This window comes from Panthera tigris, chromosome B2 (genome assembly GCF_018350195.1).
Source record: "Panthera tigris isolate Pti1 chromosome B2, P.tigris_Pti1_mat1.1, whole genome shotgun sequence".
NCBI lineage: Eukaryota > Metazoa > Chordata > Mammalia > Carnivora > Felidae > Panthera > Panthera tigris.
This window is the reverse complement of record NC_056664.1, coordinates 37,883,818-37,909,318: the sequence shown is the minus strand read 5'-3', so window position 1 is coordinate 37,909,318 and position 25,501 is coordinate 37,883,818. Positions and strand designations below refer to the sequence as shown.

Sequence of the window (25,501 nt, the reverse complement as noted above, 5' to 3'; positions counted from 1 at the left end):
AATACAACTAAAAATGTTCTATAAATGTGATTATAGGGTTTAGGCATCTTGTTGAGATCACTTTTTTGTTTTCTGACAAAGCTGGCGTAGCTGATTGACCTTTAATATGCGAGAAGAATGTGCCAATTATTTGTGTACAGGTTGTCTTAACTTGACAGACTGCTTAAGAACTGTGGGCAAAGCAAATATTTGTATATTTAATCATTTATTACCATCAAATTCCTTTATTATTTTAGACATAAAAATTTAAAAATATATTGGCTACAAGGCCAAATAACCTTAGGAACTTTCAATTTAGAGAGAATTTGTGGCATTGCACAATGAGTTTGCCAGAGAAATAATTATGTGATTGTGTCCACACTATTTGTTAGAATAGAGGACAAGGTTAATTCCACCCTCTCCTTGGGGATCGAGCTGATAGTCATGTGACAATGCTACTAATTTAAATAGTGATTAGACACATATGTGGCTCTAACCTCCCCAAGGTTAGTTAGAGGCAGTGATTGACTCATCAAACTCTCCCTCCCACCAACCCTCTCTCCAGTCTTTTCCTTCATTCCATAGGTGTTATTGAATGTTTGTAGACTTCTAGTTACCCTGCCCTAGGCTTAGGAGACAGTGACTTGATTAAGTAAGATAGGATTTCTGCCCGCAAGGAGAACACAGAGTCATGGGTCAAACAGACAAGAAAATCAGTCACTTAATTGACTCAGCGGAAGGTATAATGAGTAGAGAAGGGACACAGAAGAACCTCCGTTCTTCCCTTGGGATGGTGGTGGGAAGGTGAAAGTGCCAGTGGAGAAGCAGTCAGGAAGAACTGTACAGAGCAGCTAGTAATGGAGTTGCGTCTGCGACTTGGAGATGTAGGTGTTATATAAGCAAATGCATGTGAGGAAAGAAGAAATTTGGTTGGGGCAGAGGGTTAGAGGGTGAAGTTTATGGCTGGTGGGTTCACTTGACCTTCCACACAGAAGAACTCAAATTCAAGTGGGAAATCTTTTGGGAACTGTAGACAGGTCCACAATGGCTAGAGAAAAGGAGAAATAATGGGAAATGACAGGTGAAAAATATTTCAGGTGATGACAAGCCTCATATGACCCACAGAGAAAACTGGATCTTGCCAAATAATTTAAATCAGAGCAGTGGCCCAGTTATATATGCTACAGAAAAATCATTCTGATGGCAATATAGAGAAAGGATGAATTGGAGGGACACAAGACTATTTAGGAAGGCATTACTGTAATGCAGGGTTCTCAGAGGCAAAAGCTGTCTAGAGTCTAGGCAGAGAACACAAATAAGTAAATGGGCCAAGTTCAGAAACTGGAGAACTTGGACATAGGGCCTAAGTAAATAAAAGGAGCCGTCACTACTTGGCTCCAGCCCGTTGTTGCCCTTTGGGAAAGCAAAGATACCCCACCACACACATGCACACACCCTGTTGCACATTCATTATTTACTTTTGGCTCTCAGATGGGTGTCAAACGTTTTTAAAAACATGAACAGGTCAACACTATACTGACCAAACAAAATAAATCATTGGGCCACATACAACCTAAGCCAATGTGTCACTGAAGTGTGTTCTTTTGAACACTGATCTTTGAAAAATGAGTTCTGTGGTCAAATAAATTAGAGGCAATTGGAACTTGACAAAACTGATTTTAAAATTCACAAGGAAAAGAAAGTGTGCAGGAATAGCCAAGATCATTCTGTAGAAGAACAAAGATGAGACGATGTCCTACCAGATATCAAACCATATTATAAATCTGTGATAATTAAAGGAGCATAGTTATCAGCACAAAGATGACAGATAAATTAAGATAGAATGAATATTTCAGAAACAGTCTCATGTATATATGAAAATTTAGTTTATGATAAGGGTAGCATTTTAAATGAGTCGAGGAACGATGGGTCATTTAAGAACTGATACTGGGGAAACTAGCTATTAACTTAGCAAAAACGAAGTTAGGTTCTAACTCATGCCCTGAACAAAAAATAAACATAAGGTAAATTGAATAACTAGTTAAAAAAATAAAGCAATAAATATCAGGAAATGGAGGAAACATTTCTATGATGTTGGAAAATAGAAGGCCCGCTCAATGACATGAAATGCAGAAAACAAATTTGACTTGATCAAAAAACCCCCAAACATTTGGGCAATATAAGCCACCATAAACAATATTAAAAGGTAGGCTACTATCTGGAAAAAGATATACAAATATAACAGTAATGCAATAATATACAATAATATATATCATGCTATCCATAACATGGAAATAACCCCTCCCAGTTAAGAAAGAGACAAATAATTTATTACAAAATTATTCAAAGGACATGAACACAGTTAGTTCCCTGAAGAGGGGAGATAATTGGTCAGTAAACATATGAAAATATACTTAATCACATTGCAATCAGATACATGAAAATTAGAGATACGGGAGACTTCTTCCCCTCCCTAAATTGGCAAAATAAAAATTTGGTAATATCAAGAGTGAGAGTCTGGGAAAATAGGAACTCTTTCATTACAGATGAGCATAAACATTGGTATGGTCACTTTAGAGCACATCATTGTGAGTGTCAGAACTACTGCTCTGTGATCCAGAAATTTCACTTCAAAGCATCTACTGTGGAGAAATGGTAAAGGCTGTCATCCCTCCCAGCATTGTCTACAATGGCAAGCAATTGGAAAGAATCCAGCTGTTCATCTGTAGAGGACTGGTTAAGTCACATATTTACACTGTGACATGCTATACAGACTTAGGTTAAAAAATAATGAGGTGGATCGGCTGATGTGACAAGACCTACTGAGTAAACAGAACAAATTACCCCAAACAAAATACATATAGTATGAAACCAGTTCTTTAAAAAGGGAAAAAGACATAAAACAATGCTATGTGTTAAAAAAAGAGCAGAAGTGTGCATGCAAAAGAGATAACGGTAATTAATTAAGGTGAAAGTTTGAGGATGGGGAAGGGAATTATGTTCAAGTGGGACTCAACTTCATGGTAATTTAAAAATTTTTAACAAGCATGTATGCGTGCATTTATGAGCTACTTGTATAATCAAAGATAAATGAGGGGAACCTGGGTGGCTCAGTAAGTTGAGCGTGTGACTCCAGCTTAGGTCATGATCTCGAGGTTCATGAGTTTGAGCCCCACATTGGACTTTAGCTCAGGTCACGATCTCGAGGTTCATGAATTTGAGCCCCACATCAGGCTCGCTGCTGTCAGCCTGTCAGCGTGGAACCCACTTTGGATCCTCTAGTTCCCCTTTCTTTGTCCCTCCCCACTTGCACTCTCCCTAAAATAAATAAATAATAAAAAATTAAAATATTTTCCACGATGGGAGAAACTTGAGCCTGCTTATATTCTAAGGAGGAAGCAATCAATAGAAAGGAACAAGTCAGAAGTACAGGGGACAAGTTAATTGATGGAGAAAGGTCCCTAGGGAGGTTAACAGAAAGAACAGTCTAGAACTTAGTTGGAAAAGATTTGCTTTGGATAGAAGGACCAATCTCTAGGACCAGAGAGGAGGAAGTGATGGGGCTAATGGAGATAAATTTATATATGTGCAGGCGGAGGTCGGGGGTAGAGAGCTGAGGAATTTCCTGTATGATGGACCTCTGTTTTCTCTTTGAAGTAACAACTTGTCCCTACCACCCTCATGTCCTGTTATCCTCACTGTGGATATCAGTAAATGTGACTGCCTGGCCTCCACCTGTTCGCCTCAAACACATTTAATGTTACTAGTATCTCATTGCTTTTGAACTCTATCCTCTTGTCATCTTTGTAAAGAACAGCTTGTTACTGCCATTGCATAGGCTCCCACAAGCCCTGCAAACCCTGAACACTAGGTCACAATAATGGGCCATATCAATGAACCAATTCCTGTTGTTGGAAAGAATCCGGGGGATTGTTTCAAAATGTCTTGCTTTAATTCCTAGTGTATCCCAAGAGTTTTTCTCTTTCCTGTGCATTCAGAGGACCATGTTCCCAGCTTTCTCCCCAGAGAAATCTGTGAAACCACCCCGCACCGAAATTCTCTGGAATTTCTTTTCTTGCAGCCTCACAAAGCCCTCTGTTGTTCCTCTGTAACAGTCAGCTAACTGTGAACTTGGGAAGAAGTGGCTCTGCCCTTCCCTCTCTTTTAGATTTTAAGAGCCTACCAACAGCCTGACCTTACCTTTTATGTAAAATATATTTAGCCACTCATTGCAAGTTTCAATTCCTTTGTGATCCTTGGGTTCCAGATAGGGAATTGAAAAGAGTTTTTAGATCAGGCCTCAAAAGACATTAAGGAAAATATCCAAGTCCTTTTTTCTGCTCTAAAACTTTTCTGCCTTTCCTAGAGGCTGTTCCCCAAGTTTCTGGTACTTTCTGTCTTTGATAGCTTCATCCAGGAGGGAAACCTTGAACAGATTAGCCATTCTGTTCTGTTTTCTATGCTATTATGAACATAAAAGCACATCTTTTGTTTCTCTCTCAAATGGGTGATACAGATTTTTTGCTGTTAATTTTCTGTCCTTACCTTTATCCATCCTAGTTACTAATAAGTGTTCTGAAATACTACTTTGCAGGATTTTGCTGTGTACTCAGGATACAAATCATGGTACTCAGGATGAAAGGATTGTAAATTTGCACCATATTCATACCTGTAAGATGCTCACTACATGTAGTGTGAGCATAAAGATGTGGCTTTAAGATGAGAACAAATGAAAAGTATTGGAAAGGATAATTTAATTGTATATAACTCAATCTGTTGTATTAATCTTTTTATTCTAATTAGCCCTCACATTTATTGTTTAAATGAAGTCAGTAGACTTAATCTCTATGACTTACATATTTGTATTTTTTCCTATGAACTTTTGAAGAAAGCAACTTTAAGATGAATATTTCACTGGATATGATTCTATCGAATGCACCGATTATTAAGTTTAGAGAAGAAGGTGGTCAGATTCATTGTATAATTTAATTAGGCAGTAGAAAAACTATTATATTTGGAATCAGACCTTGATTTTAGTCTTATTTACTAAGTGTGACCATGATGTACTTAACTTCTCTAAGGCTCTGTGTTGTTGTTTTGTTTTGTTTTGTGTTCCATCTTAAAGTGGGGATAATAAAGAGAAGGCTCAGGAGAAGTTCCCTAGAGAATGAGGGAGGAGGACTGTGTTGGAGAGGAAAAAATAATGACTTCAGTTTTGATCAAACGGAGTTTGAAGTGCGGCAGAAAAATGTCGATACGTAAATTTTGATTGACTGCTTTAAGACTAGAGAGGCTTTAGTTTATTGAGACCATGCTGTTAATAGCATTTGATAAGATGGTATTTCAACTACTGTTCATAAACTAATAGTAGAAACTTTGTTTCTCACAAAAGTTTTTGAACTATTCCCTCGTGGTCTCTTCATGTCTCATCTCACAGTGTGCTCCTAGAAGGGCCCTGGTATGATGGCTTCCCAGCCTCTCGTATCTGCTCTCCTGCCACCGTAGTGACCACGAGTCGGCCACCTCTCACCTGTAGAAACCCTTCAACAGCTCTCCATGGCCTGCGGGATGAGCTTGACATTACTCATCACGACAGTCAGCTAAATAATGATCTGGCCCCCACATTCTGCCTCATGTTCTGCCCCTTCCCCTCCTTCTTCTGTGAGTGATCCCAATCAGCTCAAGTCTTTCTGCCTCAGACTCTCGGCTCTTAAATCTCATTAGACAATTGTGTATGCATGACATAACGAAAGCCACAGTGAAGGGTGATTAGCAACTTCGTGAGATGTATCTTTCTGTCCTTGACGGCATTCCCCCCCCCACCTTAATTATTGTCCATTGAAATCAAAGTGTATTTAGATTTTCCCAAGAATGTGAAAGTTGTCTTCTGTTTCACACAAAATTGAAACCAAATTAGATGGTCTTATTTCAGAGACTCCATGTATAAAGAAAAAGGCTTGTAACTCACATATAAACTATAGCTCCATGTGGTCCAGTCTGTGTACACCTTCACCTTTGAAGAAACACCAAAGTCAGGCCTATTAAGGGCTCTCAAGGAAGTGCTCAAGGCAGTGGGGTCCGTTTGTAATGCCTTGCACTCATTTCTGTACCCGTTCTCCATTGCCGCTTCTCTTGGCATCTTCCACACCCATGGCCACCCCCTTGCCGCCTCCCCTGCTCTCTTGCAGCTCTGTTTCCCACCCTCCACCTCTTTCAGAACTGTTTAGACAACTCTTCCCCAGAATGTAGGCCCCTGTGTCCCTTCTTTCCTGTGCCTATCTTCCCCATTTCTCGGGTTCCTGCATTTCTGTTGAGACCTGCTCATACAGCCTGTGAGCCCCAAAGCTCTATTCAGCCTAGTGAGGAAAAGAATGGAATCCCCAGGGAATCCTCACAGAGGACTCTTATCTCTCCACAGATATGTTTACAAATAAACCATGTGGGGTTTTTTTTTGTTAAAGATTAATGTGTAAATTAAAAGATTATGTAGGCATAATGTATGCACATCTTCATGTATTTAAAGATATTTATCTTGTTAATAATTTTCTTTTTACCTTGCATTCCCCACCGCCCCCCCCTCCCCCCCCCGCCGCCATAAACTCCCACAGAACATAGTACCAGGCTTCTAATAGAGGATAATAGGTGCTTTAAAAATGTGGTTGATTAATTTACTGATGGAAAACCCAGTGCTACAATTTTAGGGAAAAGTGTTTTCTATTTTCTTTTGTCTCCCTACAAAGGAAACGTGAAATGAAAGTTCAGAATTTATGCAAGATTCTACTGAAATAAATTTCTGTAGACAGTGGATTTTTCCACATTACTGTATAAAAAAAAAAACTCTTGTTGCTTCGTTTGAGTTGCCTCCTTAGATGGTCATCTGAAAATGATTATGTATTTAATGAATCTAAGTGTTTATTCTCAAGGGTCACAAAAAAAAATCTGTCAGAAATGCTGTAGTAAATGCATTTTTCATAATGTAAATAAGATAAAAACGCAGCCCTTACTTTCTAATATAGTCTACTGGACTTCAGACTGAAACATTTCAGAGCTGGATCATGTTCAGAAGGGCTCATTTTCTTCTATTGAAGTTCCATGCATCTCTGTTATGTTTCCAGATTTAAGCTGCTTATTATTAATACTAAAACAAAATGGTTTCTTCTGGAACTTGGGAAATAATAAACAGCCTCATTTGGAGAGCACTTTGGCCTGGATTTGATCCATGAACTTATGGATGTGAAGTTGTTTAGTGTGCTTAAGATCTCGAGGATCCTTTTAAGGGAGACTGTTTGGATTATGTACCCCATGATGTGTTTGCCTCTTGCAAAGTTTGGTTTGTAGCTGGGACAAGACTGTGAACAAATCCCTGAGAATCATAGAGCTGAAAGGAAACTCAGAAGGTCCTCTTTCTTAGCCCCTGTATCCAAGGAGGAGAATTTGCAAATCAGTCAAGACAGGCGGTTGCTGATCCTGTTTTTGTGACACATCCAAGAGGGGAAGGCTTGATTGTGCCAAAGTGACTGTTTGAGAAGAGTGCACCCCAAATTCCTGTGTTCCTATACCATTTTGAAACTTAGAAAATGTGAGCAGTGATGGGAGAGATACCTGATCTGTCTCTTAGGCTCTGGACAGTATGAGGGGATTGCCTATGGGATTTTAAATGCGAACATCTGTCCTTATTCATATCATTCTTAGAGGTTAGCTTAGTTTCCTTTTTTTTTTTTTTCCTCTTAATCATTGTGTTACTCTCTTAGCATTTATCTGAGGTACTTTCTCCCAGGGATTGCAAAACTCAAAATTCCATAGAAGGTGGGCAGCTAGTCTGTAGTAAGCCAGTGAGGGCAGTTGGGAGTAGTGGTGTCTGTGTCTGACTTGGGGAGCACAGGTCTTGGGGGCTAAGAGCATTCACTTTTCATTTCTTTAAGCATGACAGTGCTGGGCAAACAAATGTTCTACTGGCTAAATTTGGTATGTGGGCCTCGGATTTGTGACCCTAGTCTGATAACCAGTTTGCCCATAGGCACTTACCAAAAAGCATTAAATGATGATCCCAAGTATATCAGTTACCACTTAACCTACATTTGCAGTTTCATTTTTCTGACAAAAACATATTTTGGATGTGTAGTAAATTGTTTCTAATCTGGATACCCTTGCGTTGGATATTCCCTTTCCCCAAATAGCTAATAATTTGAATTGGGCCAACTGAGGTTAGCTATGTCACCTACTTTATTTCTGCATCAGGATTTACAACTCGATCAGTATATCATACAAGTGAAGCTCCCAAGACCTCAGAATGATATTGCCAGAACATACCTTTCGAAGGGATGAGGTCTAAACCCCCAGGGGAACTATACTCAGGTGCCTTTAACCAGAACTCCCACCCTACCTACCTCAAGGGGGCGTGATTCACTGGAGCCTATGTGAATGACTAATCACTGTGCAGCTCTGGGGAGCAGTGGCGGCCATGTGGACTACACCGAGATTGGCACTTCCTCAGTGTGCAGCGATGCAGCCCTGCCTTCAAGTCTAGACGGGTATCATGCGTTTGGGAAGCAAGTGAGTCTAAGACAATAGGGAGTTTGGAGGACAGTGGCCAATGGGGGAACACATGTCCCACTTAAAGCCATTCACATTTAGGTAAGTTTAAACATTCCTATAGGCAAGATTCACTGCCAGCTTGAGACCTATGGTCTAAGCCAAGGTTCAAAAGATGTTTTGCAGAAACTTTGCATTAGTTAGGACTTTTTTGGTTATATATAACAGAATTCCAACTCAAAGAAAAGAGAGGAGTTCTTGGCTCACATACCTGGGTGAGCTCAGAGAATTGGAGGTGCTTTCAGAATCAGGGTTGTTGCGACTTAAACTAAGTACCCGACACAGCCAAGATTTCTTCTCCACCCATCTGACCTTTGCTTGGCCCTGCTTCCTTGTACAGAAGGGCAGGAGACATGGCCTCTGGCAGCCTTAATTTAAAGACCCCCGCAAAAATCTATACAGGAAGGATTCTTATTTGCTCTGCTTGAGGCACATCATCTTGGAATAGCAGCTGTTCAGATGGGGACATGGTTGGCGGGGGGGGGACCATGGTGGAAGGAGGTAGCATGATTGACCATGTCTGAATCAGCACACATCAGTCTGCTCCTCAGGAGCTGAAAGAATGGAGTGGGGGCAGGACTGTTACCAGAAGAAGAAGGACTAAGAAAGCTTGCTGGACATAAGACTCCAGCTCTCCAAGTCTGCTGCCCTCTCTACCTCCCCAGAAGGGTAGGTTCCCCTCCTCCCGCCCATACTTCTTTTCTCCCTCCCTCTCCTTTATAGCAAAGGGAATGCCCCATGACCAAAATTTGCTGGAAATTTTCCAAGTTGCATGCTCATTTGGCTGAACGGGTGGGAAGATTATTTTTATATTTGGCAAAACTGAGTTGTAGTAATTGTGTTAATGATGAGTTGCTATTGTTTTGGGTTCAAATTCCTCTTAAAAATTTAGGCTGGTGAATTATGTACTCCGAGATATTCTGCAAGTGAAATAATTAAGAGTCTCCTTTCCATATTCTCTGTGAAAGATACTGGGCTACACCAAAGAACTGCTGAGGCTGTGTAAGAGGGATTTTATTCTAGGAATTGAGCAGCAGAGGAGAGCAATGAACTGTTCTGAGGATCAAAAGGAAATCAAACTAAGTGAATTTCAGCTACTTGGGCTTTTAGAACTGTCTGAAAGGCAAGATGGAGTAATAGGGTAATTATATATTTAAAATAGAGGGCTTGGGGCACCTGGGTGGCTCAGTTGGTTAAGCCTCCAGCTCTTGATTTGGGCTCAGGTCATGATCTCACAGTCCATGAGTTCGAGACCTGCATCAGGCCCTGCACTGGCAGCTCAGAGCCTGCTTGGGATTCTCTCTCTCTCTCTCTCTCTCTCTCTCCCTCCCTCTCCCTCTCTCTCCTTCTCTCTCCCTCTCTCTCCCTCCCCTGCTCGTGCTCTGTCTCTCTCAAAATAAATAAATAAACATTAAAAATAATAATAATAAAATAAAATATAGGCCTTAATTTTGATAATTCTATTCCTGGTGAGTCTCGTTGACATTGGCAAAGATTTTTAGTCAAGGTGAATATAAATATAGTATAATTTCTATTAGCTTAAAAAATTCTGTTCTTCGTGTTGTTTGATTTATTTGCATTTTCTGAGTGAATAAATTTGTTCCAATAAATGGCTTTTAAAAATATAGATATGTATTTTTTTCTGGGATTCTTAGTATTTCTAGGGCTAAACTGCATTATCTTTTAAATAATTTTTTTTAACGTTAATTTATTTTTGAGACAGAGAGAGACAAAGGATGAATGGGGGAGGGGCAGAGAGAGAGGGAGACACAGAATCCGAAGCAGCCTCCAGGCTCCGAGCCGTCAGCCCAGAGCCCGACGCGGGGCTGGAACTCATGGACCGCGAGATCGTGACCTGAGCTGAAGTCGGACGCTTAACCGACTGAGCCACCCAGGCGCCCCTGCATTATCTTTTAAAGTATCACCTCACCTCTTCCTCTTCCCTGAAAAATGAATCCACCTGGATTCTCCAATTCTATCCTGCTCCTGAATCTAACAGCTCTTTAAGCAGAGCTCGTATATCTGGTTTTCAGAAATACCCTAGAAGGGAATCTTCTGTTGGACAAAAAGTGGTTAGAAGGCCCTCCATGATACCAGTTATAAAATCCATGATCCCATTGCTTTGCTGTCTTCAGCAATGCTGTCTTCAGATTTGAGAGACTAAAATATCATGTTTGTTTTTCAGTGAACTAAATTATCATCACAATAATAATTTTTTGCTGGTTACTTTGATTTAGACACTGTATATGGAGATTCTTAAAGCCTTCTCATCTGGGTAAACAAAATGAGGTCTCACTTTATTGCAGATACTTCTAGACAGCGTTCCTCTACTTGGATTCTAGTTAAACAAACAAAGAGTAATAAAAGTGAAAAACTCAACTTAAGTGGTTTGTATTTTTTCTGACATGCACGTGTGATGTTTGTGGAGTAAGACTTCAATTTATAATTTCCAAGAGGGTAGAAGCTTTTATTTTTGTTTTATTCATGCAAATATTAAGAGATAAGAAATGACAAAGTATCTCAGCTTTGTAATTTAAATTTCTAGGGAAAATGCATTTTGCAAAAGGAAGGAGAAGATTTCTACTCTGGAGATTTCATCTGATCATCAAACACTGGTTTATAAAACATTGATTTATTTACATATCAGAACTGCCTCTAGCTTGGGATGTATTAGGGAGTCGCCTGCACTGTTGATTTTAGAAAGTTGAGAAATATTGCTCACCAAAAATGTCCATCCCATTTTTCAGTGCTGAAATGTACATTAGCTTTTCATTTCTTTTATTAATTACTATTCCATCTTTTACAAATGCTACTGCTAGGGTGTTGAAACACATCTAATTGTACCGATTTGGAATAGATTCTTTATTATGTTATTGTTACCACATTTTGTTGAGAGATTATTCACATATCAAAGAATTCACTTTAAAGTGTACATTTAGTAGTTTTTAGTACAAGTGTGCAACTATCAGTGACCATGATCTAATTTTAGAACATTTTCATCACCCCGAAAGAAGCCCTATACCATACCCATTAGCATTCATTCCTCTACTTTGCCTGTATCCCAACCTCTGGCAACCACTAATTGATTTTCCATTTCTATGGATTTGCTTTTACTAGACATTTCATATAAATGGAATCACACAGTATATGACCTTTTGTGACTGGCTTATTTCACTTAACATGCTGTGAAGATTGATCAGACACTGTAGCATATATCAGCACTTTATTCTTTTTTCATTGCCAAATAGTATCCTATGGTATGGATATGACCCATTTTGTTTATCCACTCATCAGCTGATGAACATTTGGGTTGTTTTCACTTCTTGGCCATAACGAATGATGCTACTATGAGCATTCGTTACAAGTTTTTATGTGGACACCTTTTCCATTCTACTGGGCATGTACCTAGGAGCTCTGGGTCTTCCGGTAACTCTGTGTTTACATTTTGAGGAGCGGCAAAACTGTTTTTAAGCAGCTGCACCATTTATATTCTCACCAGTAATGTATGAGGTTTCCAATTTTTTCAGATCCTCAGCAACACATGTAGTTATCTTTTTTTTTTAGGTATCTTAGAGTGAGTATAAAATGAGTATCCCATTGTGGTTTCGACTTACATTTCCCTAGTGACTAATGATGTTGAGTATCTTTTCATGTGCTATTGGCCATCTATATACTGTCTTTAGAGATATGTCTATTCAAATCCTTTGCCTACTTTTTACTCTCAGAATTTCTGATGTATTCTTTTTAATTTAAAATTTTATTGCAGTATAATCAGCGTACAAAGTTCTATTAGTTTCAAAGTTGTATATTAGTATACAACACATCGATTTGTCAGTTCTACACATTACTCAGTGCTCGCCACAAGTGTAGCCACCATTTGTCACCATACAACATTATTACAGTATTATTGACTACGTTTCCTTTGCTGTACTTTTCATCTCTATGACTTATTTATTTTATGACTGGTAGTTTGTACCTCTCAATCAATCCCCTTAATCTCTTTTGCCCCATCCCATACCATCTCCCCTCTAGAAACCATCAGTTTGTTATCTGTATTTAAGAGTCTGGTTTTTTGTCTGTTTGTTCATTTCTTTTGTTTTGAGATTCTGCTTATAAGTGAAATCTTATGGTATTTATCTTGTGCTGTCTGACTTACTTCACTTAGTGTAATACCCACTATGTCCATCCATGTTGCAAATGGCAAGATCTCATTCCTTTTTAATGTCTGAGTAATATTCTAGGTGTGTGTGTGTGTGTGTGTGTGTGTGTGTGTGTGTGGTGTATATGTATTTGTCAGTAGCCAGCCTTGTCAAAAATCAACTGATGGTAAACATAAGGGTCTATTTCTAGACTCACAATTCTATTCCATTCATGCGTATGTTTATCCTTATGCCTGTATCCCACTGTCTTCGTTACTGTTACTGTAGTAGGTTTTGAATTAAGAAGCGTGAGTCCTCTACCTTTGTTATTTTTTAGGATGTTTTGTCTATTCTTGGTCCCTTGAATTTCCATATAAATTTCAGGAGAAATTGGTTGACTTTTGCAAAGAAGCCAGTTCTAATTTTGAGGGACTTTTCAGGAACCTACTGATCAGAGGGGAGAGTCCTGCCATTTAACATTAAGTCTTATACCCTACAACCTTGCTGAACTTGTTTATTATTTTTAATAGTTCTATAATAGATTCCTGGGAATTTCTGTATATGTACAAGACCATGCCACTTGCAAATAGAGTCTTCTGTATCTGTAAAAAGTCATTCTTCAAAAGTGAAGGAGAAATGGACATTCCTGGGTAAACAAAAGCTGAGAGAATTTGTCACTAGCCAGTGCATTAAAAAGACATCTAGATTAGAAAGGAAGAAGTAAAAGTATGCTTATTTACAGATGACATGACTTTGTGTATACAAATCCAAGGCAATCCACTGTTAGATGACAAGAGGTAATAAACAAGTTCAGCAAAAGTTTCAGGGTTCAAGATCAACATAGAAAAATCTATTATGTTTCTGCACAGTAACAATAAACACTGAAAACAAAATTAAAATATAAATTTTGGGAGCCTTGTTAATTTTTGCAAAGCAAGATCTCCCAACTAGTCTTCAAGCATTTTGAATATATTAGTACATTATCTTCTGGCCTCCATGATTCCTCATGAGAAAGCCATTGTTGATCTTGTAGAAGATTCCTTGTGTGTGATCAGTCACTTATTTCTTGCTACTTCCATGATTTCTTTGTCTTTAGACAGTTTGATTATCATGTGTTTAGATTTGGGTAACTTTGAGCTTATCAAGTTTCTTGGATATGTAGATTAATGTTTTTCATCAAATTGGGGAAGTCTTTGGGCATTATTTTTTTAAACATTCTCTCCCTTTACCATCTGGGACTTTATACACACGTTGATCTCTGAGTTCTCTGTTCATTTTTCTTCTTTCTTTATAATTTCTGTTGTGCAGACGGGATAATCTTAGTTGATCTGTCTTGAAATTTACTTTCTTCTACCAACTCAAATTGGCTATTGTAGTGAATTGTTTCTCAATTATCTTACCTTTCAACTCCGGAATTTCTGTTTTATTCTTTTTTTTAAATAATTTGTGTCTTTTTATTCATATTTCTTTTCTGTGAAACATCATCTTCGTACTTCCCTTTAATCCTTTAAACATGTTTTACATTTATTCTTCAAACCTATTTATAATACCTAACTTAAACTCTTTATCTAGAAGTCAAAATCTAGGCTTCCTCAAGAGCTGTTTCTATTAATTTTTTAATTTCCTGTGCCTAGGAAATACTTTGCTGTTTGTGCATCTCATAATTTTTGTTGTTGTTGTTGTAGTACATTTTGAGTAGTATAATATGACAGCTCTGAAAATCAGATTCCAGCCTTCCCCAAGGTTTGTTGTTGTTACCATTGGTGCAGCTGCTTGTTTGTTTAGTAAGTTTTGGGGACTCATTCTACAAAGCTTATATGGTTTGTTGTATGAGGCTTCTGAAATCTCTGTTCAGTAAGCTCAGTGGTCAGGTAGTGACTGGACAGAGAGATTTTTTAAAATATGCCTTGAACCAGGGGCTCTTGGTACATGTTGATCTCAGTGCTCCATAAATTTATAATTTTGTCTCAGCTTTTACTTCCTGCTTCTTTAGGCCTACAAGGTGAGCCAGAGGTGAGATATAAGGACCTTCTCTCATCTCTCTTGGGTATGCACATAGTCCTATATATGTATGTGGTCTTCTAGAGTCCCCAAAATATGTCATAACTTTTCAACCCCTCTTATAGACCTCCTTTTCTGCAGGTTTTTATTTCAAGTTTTTGTTCACCCTCTTGCTGGCCTTCCTGGTACCGCATGCAGCCTAGGGCAACTGTGATGGTGAACACTTGCAGCTGATCTGTTTTCAACAAACACCATGGGGATATGGCTTCTTTTCACTGAATAAACCAAGTCAGGTCACCAAAGCCAAGTACTGTGAGTGGGGCTTTTCCAGGGAGCTGTCAGACAGGTCAGAGAAGTACAATTCTGTGGACTTTTTGGGTTGCTCCCAACCTATCCTACCTCTTCCAGTGGTTGCTGTGCTTCTGTTTTTCGGTTTTGTGGTTGCAAGTCTGTTATTTTTCAAGGCCGTTATGGGACCGGGGAGAGGGAGGTGGGAATGGTCAAGTTAACATGTCACAAAGCTCACTGTTCTTACTGAGATTCAGCCATTTTACTTGAGTAAACACCCCTTGGATTGTTGTGAGCCTTTGGAGAACTTCCAGGATTTTGAAAAACTTGATTTTGACAATTTTTGTCCCTGTTCTCATTATTATTGTGGAGGAGTGGATTCTCAGAGGTCCTGACTCCACCATTTCTCTTTATTTTTCGTTAGTACTTTCTCTTAGGATGGATGAGACTACAAGCATATGAAATTGCCCAGTGTTCAATGGAGAGGAGGGACAAGATGGAATTGGGATGAGAATGCTCTACAGAAAAGAACTGGAGATAAATGTTTCCCATTTAATTTTTTATTGTAACTATGTAATAAATAGCCATAGAGTATGTATGGGTGGAACTGACATACTTTTTTTTTTTTTAATGTTTATTTATTTTTGAGAGACAGAGACAGAGTGTGAGTGGGGGAGAGGCAGAGAAAGAGAGAAAGACACAGCATCCGAAGAGGCTCCAGACTCTGAACTGTCAGCACAGAGCCCAAGCCGTGAGATCATGACCTGAGCCGAAGTCGGATGCTTAACCGACTGAGCCACCCAGGCACTCTAAAGGTTTATTCTTAAAGTTATCAACTTCATATACCTAGAGCATTTGTGGTCAAGAGATATCATGGAATCAAATGATAATTGCTAATAGAACATTGCTATATCATTGGCAACAAATGTTGAGCAGAAAGATTCTGTTATCATCTAGCTAAATTCATCATTGTAGTTCTAACTCCATGTGAAGACACATGGAGAAAACTTAACTGAGTGTCTCAGAAAGGGAAAGTTGAACCACACAGTAGTAATCCATTTTCATTCACTTAATGTGCTAAGTCCTTTAAGTTTGTAAGTACTGGTAACACCTTCTACCTACATAGCAAAAGATGCGTTGAATTGTTGCTATAGATGTTATTCTTAGCTTAATTAGTTGTATAAGGTGCCCACCCAGGACTTAACAGATTACTTCACAATAAACTCTAAGCAAAACCTGTGTGTTTAGAGAGGGCATGGAGATGATAAATCACTTAACATACCATCATGAAAGCATGGCGAAAGCATAGAACTGTGGGCAGTATCTCAGCAGAAGTATTACAGCAGGAATACCAGCGTGAACAGTGAGGGGTGATTCTCGGAGGATCCTTCTATCAAACATCTGTTCACAATGAGGTTACCATTAGCTGACAACTTCATAATTCGTTGGATTAAAACATCTCAGAGATGAAGGGGCTACTTGTAACAAAAAAGAATGTAATGCTATAATAGTTTGCTATTCTGTACAGTGTAGAGGAAAGATCCATTTGTGAAAGTCTGAATCATGTCAGGTGTACTATGAAAAGCCTATATGGTGAAGAGAGAGATAGGGAGAAGGAAAAGGAGAGAAGGGGAGGGGAGGGGGCAAGAAGGGATGGGAGGAGAAGAGTAGAGAGAGACAGAAGAGAGTTGGTGGCTGAGAAGATCCAGTGTTCTTTTTTTTTTCTTTTTAACATTCTTAAATTGTATTTTTTCATCATGATAAGTGTGCTTTTTAATCCTCATCATCTCTTTCACCCATCCCTTCTCCTACCTCCCCTCTGGTAACCATCAGTTTGTTCTCTGTAGTTAAGAATTTGTTTCTGGGGTGCCTAGGTGGCTCAGTCAGTTGAGTGTCCGACTTCAGCCCAGGTCATGATCTCGCGGTTCATGAGTTCAAGCCCCGCATCGGGCTCTGTGCTGACCACTCAGAACCTGGAGCCTGCTTCAGATTCTGTGTCTCCCTCTCTCTCTGTCCCTCCCCAGCTCATGCTCTGTCTATCTCTCAAAAATAAATAAAAACATTTATAAAATAAAAAAAAGAATTTGTTTCTTGGTTTTTCTTTCTCTCTTTCTTTTTCCTTTGCTTGTTTGTTTTGTATCTTAAATTCCACATAAGTGGAATCATATGGTATTTGTCTTTCTCTGACTGACTTATTTTATTCGGCATTATACTCTCTGGCTTCATCCATGTTGTCGCAAATGGCAAGGTTTCATTCTTTTTGATGGCTGAATAAAATTCCATTGTATGTATATGCCGCATCTTCTTTATCCATTTCTTTATTGTTGGATACTTGTGCTGCTTCCATAACTTGGCTGTTATAAATACTGTTATAAATGTAGGGGTGCATGTATCTCTTTGAATCAGTGTTTTTGTGTTTTGGGGGTAAATACCCAATAGTACAATTACTGAATCATAGGGGAGTTCATTTTTTACTTTTTGAGTAATCTCCATACCATTTTCCACAGTGGCTACATCAGTTTGCATTCCCACCAACAGTGCACAAGTGCTCCTTTTTCACCACATACTTGCCAATACTTGTTTCTTATGTTATTGATTTTAACCATTCTGACAGATGGTTAGTGATATTTCATTGTAGTTTTGATCTGCATTTCCCTGATGATGAGTGATGTTGAGCATCTTTTCATGTGTCTGCTGCCATCTGTATGTCTCTTTTGGAGACATGTCTGTTCATGCCTTCTGCCCATTTTTCAATCAGATTATTTGTTTTTTAGATGTTGAATTGTATCAGTTCTTTCTATATTTTGGATACTAAACCTTTATTGAATGTATCATTTGCAACCATCTTCTCTCATCCCATAAGTTGATTTTTAGTTTTGTTGATTGTTTCCTTCACTGTGCAAATGCTTTTTACTTTGACGTAGTCCTAATAGTTTATTTTTGCTTTTATTGCCCTCCATCAGGAGACATATCCAGAAAAATGTTGCTATGGCTGATGTTGGAGAAATTGCTGCCTGTGTTGTCTTCAAGGATTTTTGTGATTTCAGGTCTCACATTTGGGTCCTTGGTCCATTTTGAGTTTTTTGTGTGTGTATGCCATAAGAAAGTGGCCTAGTTTCATTCTTTTGCATGTTACTGTCCAGTTTTCCCAACATCATTTGTTGAAGATACTGTCTTTTCCCCATTGCATATTCTTTCCCCCCTATTGTAGATTAATTGACCATATAAGTATGGGTTAGTTCTTGGTTTTCTATTCTATCCCATTGATCTGTGTGCCTATTTTTGTGCCAGTACCATACTGTCTTGATCACTACAGCTTTGTAATATCACTTAAAATCTGGAAGACCCATGATTCTTAAGATCACCATTAAATCAAAAGCTGCTCTGTAGGACTAAAGAACACATATGGATTAGTATCTTCTACCAAAAAATCATTACAAGAAAATTGAAGAGGGAAATTCTTAGAGGATTTACAGTTGGTGCTGACTATTAAATTAGGGAATTACACTACAAGGTACGTAGTGGCAAACATTCTGTACCTGGTATTCTAGGAGGTGACCATGTGTTGTATTTGCCACATGAAGTGCCAGGTGTCGGGTTTGCAGTTTCCAAATTATACATATGCTTTCCTCAGAACTTTTATCTTCAACATATTATTTGATTCAAGCCCAGTATACCAAAGATGAAGAAAGTACTTAATTGGGAGAGCAGCTTCAGCAGAATGGTAGTATAGAAATTTCTAGCACCTGTTCCCTCCCAGAAACATCAATTTGAATAACTACCAAGCCTGAAAATACCTTAGCAAAAGCTAAGGATTCCAGGTGAGGAATTACAGCATTGGGATGGGATAAGAAAAAGAAGACACATTGAGGAGGGTAGGAAAGATAGTGCCATTACTGCATTAGAGGGTAGAAAAGATAGATTGACATTACCTCATTACTCCTCCCCCAAGCATGGGCATCCTAGCAGCTGAGAGAGACACCCTCCCCTTGGGAGGAGAATGACGTGAGGAACTGACTTTATCGTGGTTACCAGTGCTGGCCTATCCCACCATCAGCTGACTCCAGTGGCCCCAGGCAGTTCCCATGGTCCCAGGTAACTTCCATAACACCAGGTGATTTCTTGGTCCTGGACTCTTGGCAGGCTATGAGAATCCAATCCCCCGGCCCACCCTAGCACCTTCCTGTTCCTGTAGCCCCAAGCAGTTCCTACAGCAGTAGGCTACCAACATGCTCCCATAAAACCAAGCTCCTGATTACCCTGGGGCTGGGTAGCTTCCATAGCCCCAGGCAGCTCCCATGACATCAGGCTCCCTGCAGACTCTAGCAAATTCAGGATCCCAACCCATCCCAGTTTGGCCAGCTTCCATGGCCTCAGGTGGCTCCTATAGTTCTAGTATCTGGTTGGTTCCTACCAAACCCACAAGGCCAGCCCTCTCCAATGCCAGCCCAAGCCCTGAAGCCTGAGCTTTGAGGCTGGCTTCCACAGACCCAGGTTCCTGACCTGCCCAGCATCACACTGGTCACTGCAGGCCAACTTGGCCCCTCATGCCCTATGGTGTAAGCCAACTCCCTTGGCCTAAGACTACAGGCTGGTCCTAATGCCAGGTTGGCCCCTGGACCCCAGCCTCCAGGCTGGCTCCCATGAAACCAGGCTCCCAGCCCATCCTCGCACTGGACTGGCCCCTGTAGATCCAGATGCTGGACCTACCCCAGTGATCCCCAGTACCTGGTCAGCCACTGTGGACCCAGTGTCCATATCCACCCATGTAGGCATGAGCTCACCAAAGGAAACTAATAAAGCTACAGTAACTGACCCTGAAGAAATGGAGATCTATGAGCTATCTGACAAAGAATTTAGAATAATCCTCTTAAGGAAATTCAGTGAATTACAAGAAAACACAACTAAATGAAATTAGGAAAAAAATACATGAAGAAAATGAGAAGTTCAACAAAGGAATAGAAACCATTAAAAAAAAAAAAACAAGCAAAGCCAACCCTAGAGTTAAAAAATACAGTGATTGAATTGACAATTCAATAGAAAGCTTCAAAGCAGACTCAATCAAGTAGAATAAAAAATTAGTTAACTAGAAACCATATCATTTGATATTATCTAGTCAGAGAAGCAAAAGGAACAAATGCAAAGAGTGAAGAGAACCTTTCTGAATTATGGGATACCATTAAAGGAAACAATCTCACATTATTAAAGTCTCAGGAGAAGAGAGGGATAAAGGGGCAGAAAGCGTGTTTAAAGAAATGATGGATTAGAATTCTCAATCTGGGGAGAGGTTTGGACATCCATGTTCATACAGCTAATAGGTGACCCTATAATTTCAAACCAAAATGATCTTTTATAAGACACATTAAAATAAAATTGGTAAAATCAAATACAAGGAGAGAATTTTAAAAGCAACAAGAGAAAAACATACCTGTATAATAAGGGTATCAGCAGATTTCTCAGCAGAAACCTTATAGGCCTGGAGAGAATGGGACAGTATACTCAGATTTCTGGAAAAAGAAAAAAAAGAAACTGCCAACAAAGAATACTTTACCCAGCATAGCTGTCTTTCGGAAATGAAGGAGAAACAAAGATTTTTTCCCAAACAAACAACACCTGAGGGAGTTCATCACCACTAGACCTGCTTTATAAGAACTACTGAAACATGAAAATATATGAAAATATAAAGCATACTGGTAAAGGCAAGTCTAAGCAATTCATAATACTCTAATACTATATAATATGGTGTTATGCTAATTACTTAATGTAGTATAAAGATTAAAGGACAAAAGTATTAACAATTATAGCTACAATAATTTGTTAATGAAGACATGATATTAAAAGAGGTAAATTGTGACGTCAAAGATACAAAAAATGGGACTAATAGTAAAAATGAATAGTAGATACACAAAAGATAAAGAGGAGGGAATCAAAGTATACCACAGGGAAAATCACTTCACAAAGAAAGACAAAAAAAGGGGCGCCTGGATGGCTGAGCCGGCTAAGTGTCCGTCTTTGGCTCAGGTCATGATCTCAGGGTCCATGAGTTCGAGCCCCACGTCAGGCTCTGTGCTATCAGCTCAGAGCCTGGAACCTGCTTCAGGTTCTATGTCTCCGTCTCTCTCTGCTCTTCCCCCACCCGCTTGTGCTGTCTCTCTCTCTCTCAAAAATAAATAAACATTAAAAAAAAAAAAAGACAATAAAATTGGAAGAAGGGAACAAAGGAACTACGAAGCTAGGAAACAATGAATAAGTTGGTATTTGTTAAGTCCTTACTTTGCCTTAGTTCTTTTTAATGTAAATGGATTAAATTCTCCAATCAAAAGGCATAGAGTGGCTAATGGATTAAAAACAAGACCCATCTATATGCTGCCTACAGGAGACTCACTTCAGCTTTAAGGGCACACAGAGACTTAAGGGGAAAGGATGCAAAAAGATACCCTATGCAAATGGAAACCAAAAGAAAGCAAGAGTAGCTATACTTCTATCACACAAAATAGACTTTAAGCCAAAATGATAATGAGACAAAGAAGGCCATTTTATAATGATAAAAGGGTCAATTTATCACAAGGATATAACAATATATATGCATCCTAGATCACAGCACCTAAACATATTAGGCAAATATTTACAGATCTGAAGGGAGAAATAGACAACAATACAATAATAGTAGTGGAATCTGATACCCCACTTTCAACAATGGATGGATCATCCAGATAGAAAATCAATCAGGAAACGCTGGATGTGAACTATACCTTAAGCCAAATGGACCTACCAGACATATATGTAACATTTCACCCAACAGCAGCAGATTACAGACTCTACTCAAGCACATGTGAAACATTCTCCTGGATAGATCACATGTTAAGTCACAAATCTAATCAAGAAATGGGCAGAGGACTTGAATAGAAATTTCCCCAAAGAAGATATATAAATGGCCCAAACAGATACATAAAAGGGTGTTCAGTACTTCTAATCCTCTGGGGAATGCAAACCAAAGGCATGAGATATGTCCTCATATCTGTTAGAATGGCTATTATCTAAATGCCAAGAGACACCAAGTGCCGTCAAGGATGTGAAGAAAAGGGAATTCTTATGCACTAGTGGTGAGGATGTAAATTGGTACAGCCACTATGGAAAACGGTATGGAGTTTCCTTAAAAAAAAAATTAAAGATAGAACGACCATATCCAGCAATGCCACTTCTGTGTATATGTCAAAGGAAATGAAATCTCTCAGAGATATCTGCATTCCCATGTTCATTGCAGCATGTTGCCAATAGCCAAGGCATGGAAAAACCTAAATGTCTGCTGATGGATGAATGGATACAGAAGATGTGGTTTATGTACAATGGAATATTATTCAGCCATAGAAAGAAGAAAATTCTGCTGTTTGCAACAACATAGATGGGCCTTGAGAGCACAATGCTAAGTGAAATAGGACAGACAAAGACAAATACTGTATGTTCTCCTTCACATGTGAAATCTAAAAAACTGAACTCACAGATATAAAGAAAGGAATGGTGGATGCCAGAGGCTAGTGGGTAGGGGAAAATGTGGAGATGTTGATCAGAGGGTAAAAACTTCCTGTTATTAGATGTGTAAGTTCCACAGATTAATGTATAGCACAGTGACTATATATTATATATTTGAAAGTTGTCAAGAGTATAGATCTTATATGTTCTCACCACCTATAAAAATGATAATTATGTGAGGTGATGGATGTCTTATCTAACCTTTTTGTGGAGCTCATTTCTTGGTATATTTGTGTATCACATAATCACATTTTACACCTTAAAGTTACATTTGTTATATGTCATTTATATCTCAGTAAAGCTGGAAAAAAATAAAAAGACATTATGTAAAAACAAAAGGCATTTTAATACAATTTATAATACATCAATATTGATTCTTTAGCTGTGGCAGATGTACAATACTAATGTAATAACAATAGGGGAAACTAGGTGTAGGGTATGTGTTAACTCTGTACTACCTTTGCAACTTTTCTGTAAATACAAAAGTATTCTAAATAAAAATTTTATTCAAATTAAGAAAAGGAACTATTTAAGATGACTAGACTCCATTTGAGTTATAGGTCCTTTCTTAGAAAAAAGGATTGGTGTCTGATACTGTTGCCTAAAAAAACAGTTATTTCAGCTATATACTCATATATAGAAATTTCTATAAATGTCGTTTCAATCGTGTTGAATAAGATTGCTATTAGAATAGAAGCCATTTGATACAAGTGCAATTAGCCATTTGGATATTAAAAGTGTGCCATTTCTTTAGTGTCTTGGCAGGTTACAATGGTACCATCTTTGCATATGGGCAAACAGGCAGTGGTAAGACATTCACCATCACGGGTGGAGCAGAACGCTACAGTGACAGAGGCATTATCCCAAGGACACTGTCGTACATTTTTGAGCAATTACAAAAGGTATGAAACTTTAACTTCATTTTCTGTTTGATATATTCAGCAGAAATTTACAGTGGGTAAAAAATTTATTGTGACATTTTATTATATTATATCTAAATGAGGAAGTATTATTGTGTAATAACTCTGGCCTTTATATTTAAGGAAAGTTTGGGATTTTGCTGAAGAAGTAGAAATTAAGGTGCTTCTCATTAAAGGGATGCTGTTTCAGCAAAGGCTGAAAGAGAGTTCCTTCTGATACATCCATGGAGGTTAAAAGAACAGAGAACACATTTTCCCAACTAACATCTTATATTCCCCATTAAGAAACTGGATGTCCTTTTACCAAGACATTTTTATTTCAGCTACTAAAGCACTGAGTAAGATGATATGCTTGTACCTTTTTCACAATTGTGACAGAAGCCCAGAAGAGTTTACCAGAGTAAATATCCTATTGCAATTAATATTATTATGAAGAGTTCTTTATATTATATGCATCATTTATGTGTGTCTCTAAGTGCCTGTTGCCTTATTAGTATTGAATACGACATATAATACAATTAACAAGGCAGGTATCTTTATCCCAATTTTATAGTTGGGAAAACTGAGTCTAAATATCTTTCCCTGGGTCGTTATAAGTAGCCGGTCTGGTGGTCCATCCCAGGTCTGTGTGATGCCAAACCCTGTGCTTTTCACCACTACATACACTGCCTCTGTATCTCAGACTGGCTTTATTTTGTTGGTTGTATTTAAACAATAATGAGTTAAGGAACTTCTCTGAACTTGGATTTCAGTTTTCCCTTCACTTTTCTAGGTTTCAGTTTTTCCCTCTGTGAAAGTAAGAATTGAATTGTACTAGAGGATCTCCAGCATCCCTACTCACTCCTACACTTACTTGGTTGTATTAATTCTGTATAACAAATGTCCTAACTAGGTCAGTGTAACAGCTATTCCAAATTTTCTTGACTGTATGCTTTTTGCATTTTGAGTTGCAAAGATGAGAAGAAATCGCTGAGATCTGCATAATTCTAATTTCCATCCATAAAGTAGCAATTACCCATTAGTTCAGCTCATCTCTCACTAGCTCAAACATGCCAACACTGCATGCCAGAAAATGTAGAAGAGAAAGAGTTGAGTATAGTGTGTATGTTGGATTCAGATCCTGTCTTTTCATTTACTCATTTATTTCTGACATTAGCTGCTTTGTTTTGCTCCCAGATTTCACAGACTGGGAACATAATTTCTAATAGTTTTTGCTGCTGTGGCCCAATGTGGAAGTATGTTGTCTTGGAAAGTTCATTGAAGTTGGTGCAGACCAACCTTGTTCTGAGAAAGTGTGCTACTTACAGCATGTGGCCTTGAGGTGGTTACTTAATGTCTCAGGCTTATGGAGTTGCTTCTGAGGGTTGAACATACTCTATCTATAAAGATATTGTCCTGGCACATAGTACATGGTCAATGTATGAGCTCAGTTACTATAGCCATTAATATTTATATCCATATATATATGTGTGTGTGTGTGTGTGTGTGTGTGTATGTAGAGAGAGAGAGACAAATGATCCTGATTAATTTCAAAGAATCCTTTGAAACTTAGGACAAATGAAGCCAATTTCCCTGATTAAGTTAAACAGAATAAATAAATCCTTTCCTAATGGAAAATATATTTGTCCCTTTTAAAATTTTGTCTGTGAATACCAAAATGTAGTTCTAAAAGTCTAAATGTTTTCCAAGTACCTACCGTCTGCCCAGTTCATTGTTTTCATATCTGTTTGTCATTGACATTATTCTAAACCACATTTCAGTTTGAATTATCCTAAATCACTTCCTGGACTGGAGAGAACCCCTTGGACCAATTTATAGTTAGGACAGCTCTTTGTAAAAGGACAGATCTCCATGATGGGCACAACATATTCGTTCTAATCAAATTGAACTGCTGCAAAACTAGTAAGAGACAGCTTGAGGTTCATCATTAAGTTTGTCCACATTGTATAGCTGAAAAATGCAGACAGGTACTCGGATACCCCCAGTCGATTGCTTGAGAGGGGCACATGGAGTTCTCTAGAATTCTTAAAGGACATACTTGACTTATGCAAA

General features: G+C 38.6%; 1 protein-coding gene across 8 annotated transcripts in view; it reads left to right on the top strand.

The window, feature by feature from the left end:
* The window catches only part of KIF6 (kinesin family member 6), a 384,926-nt gene that overhangs the window by 55,701 nt on the left and 303,724 nt on the right, over positions 1 to 25,501 (top strand). For all 8 annotated transcript variants that reach the window (XR_006217625.1, XR_006217624.1, XM_042986270.1 and 5 more), the window contains one exon: positions 23,284 to 23,431. Coding sequence is in view for 5 of the 8 variants with exons in the window: in XM_042986270.1 (XP_042842204.1) it covers positions 23,284 to 23,431 (148 nt within the window). In the remaining 3 variants the exon portion in view is untranslated. The remainder of the gene's footprint in view (positions 1 to 23,283; positions 23,432 to 25,501) is intronic.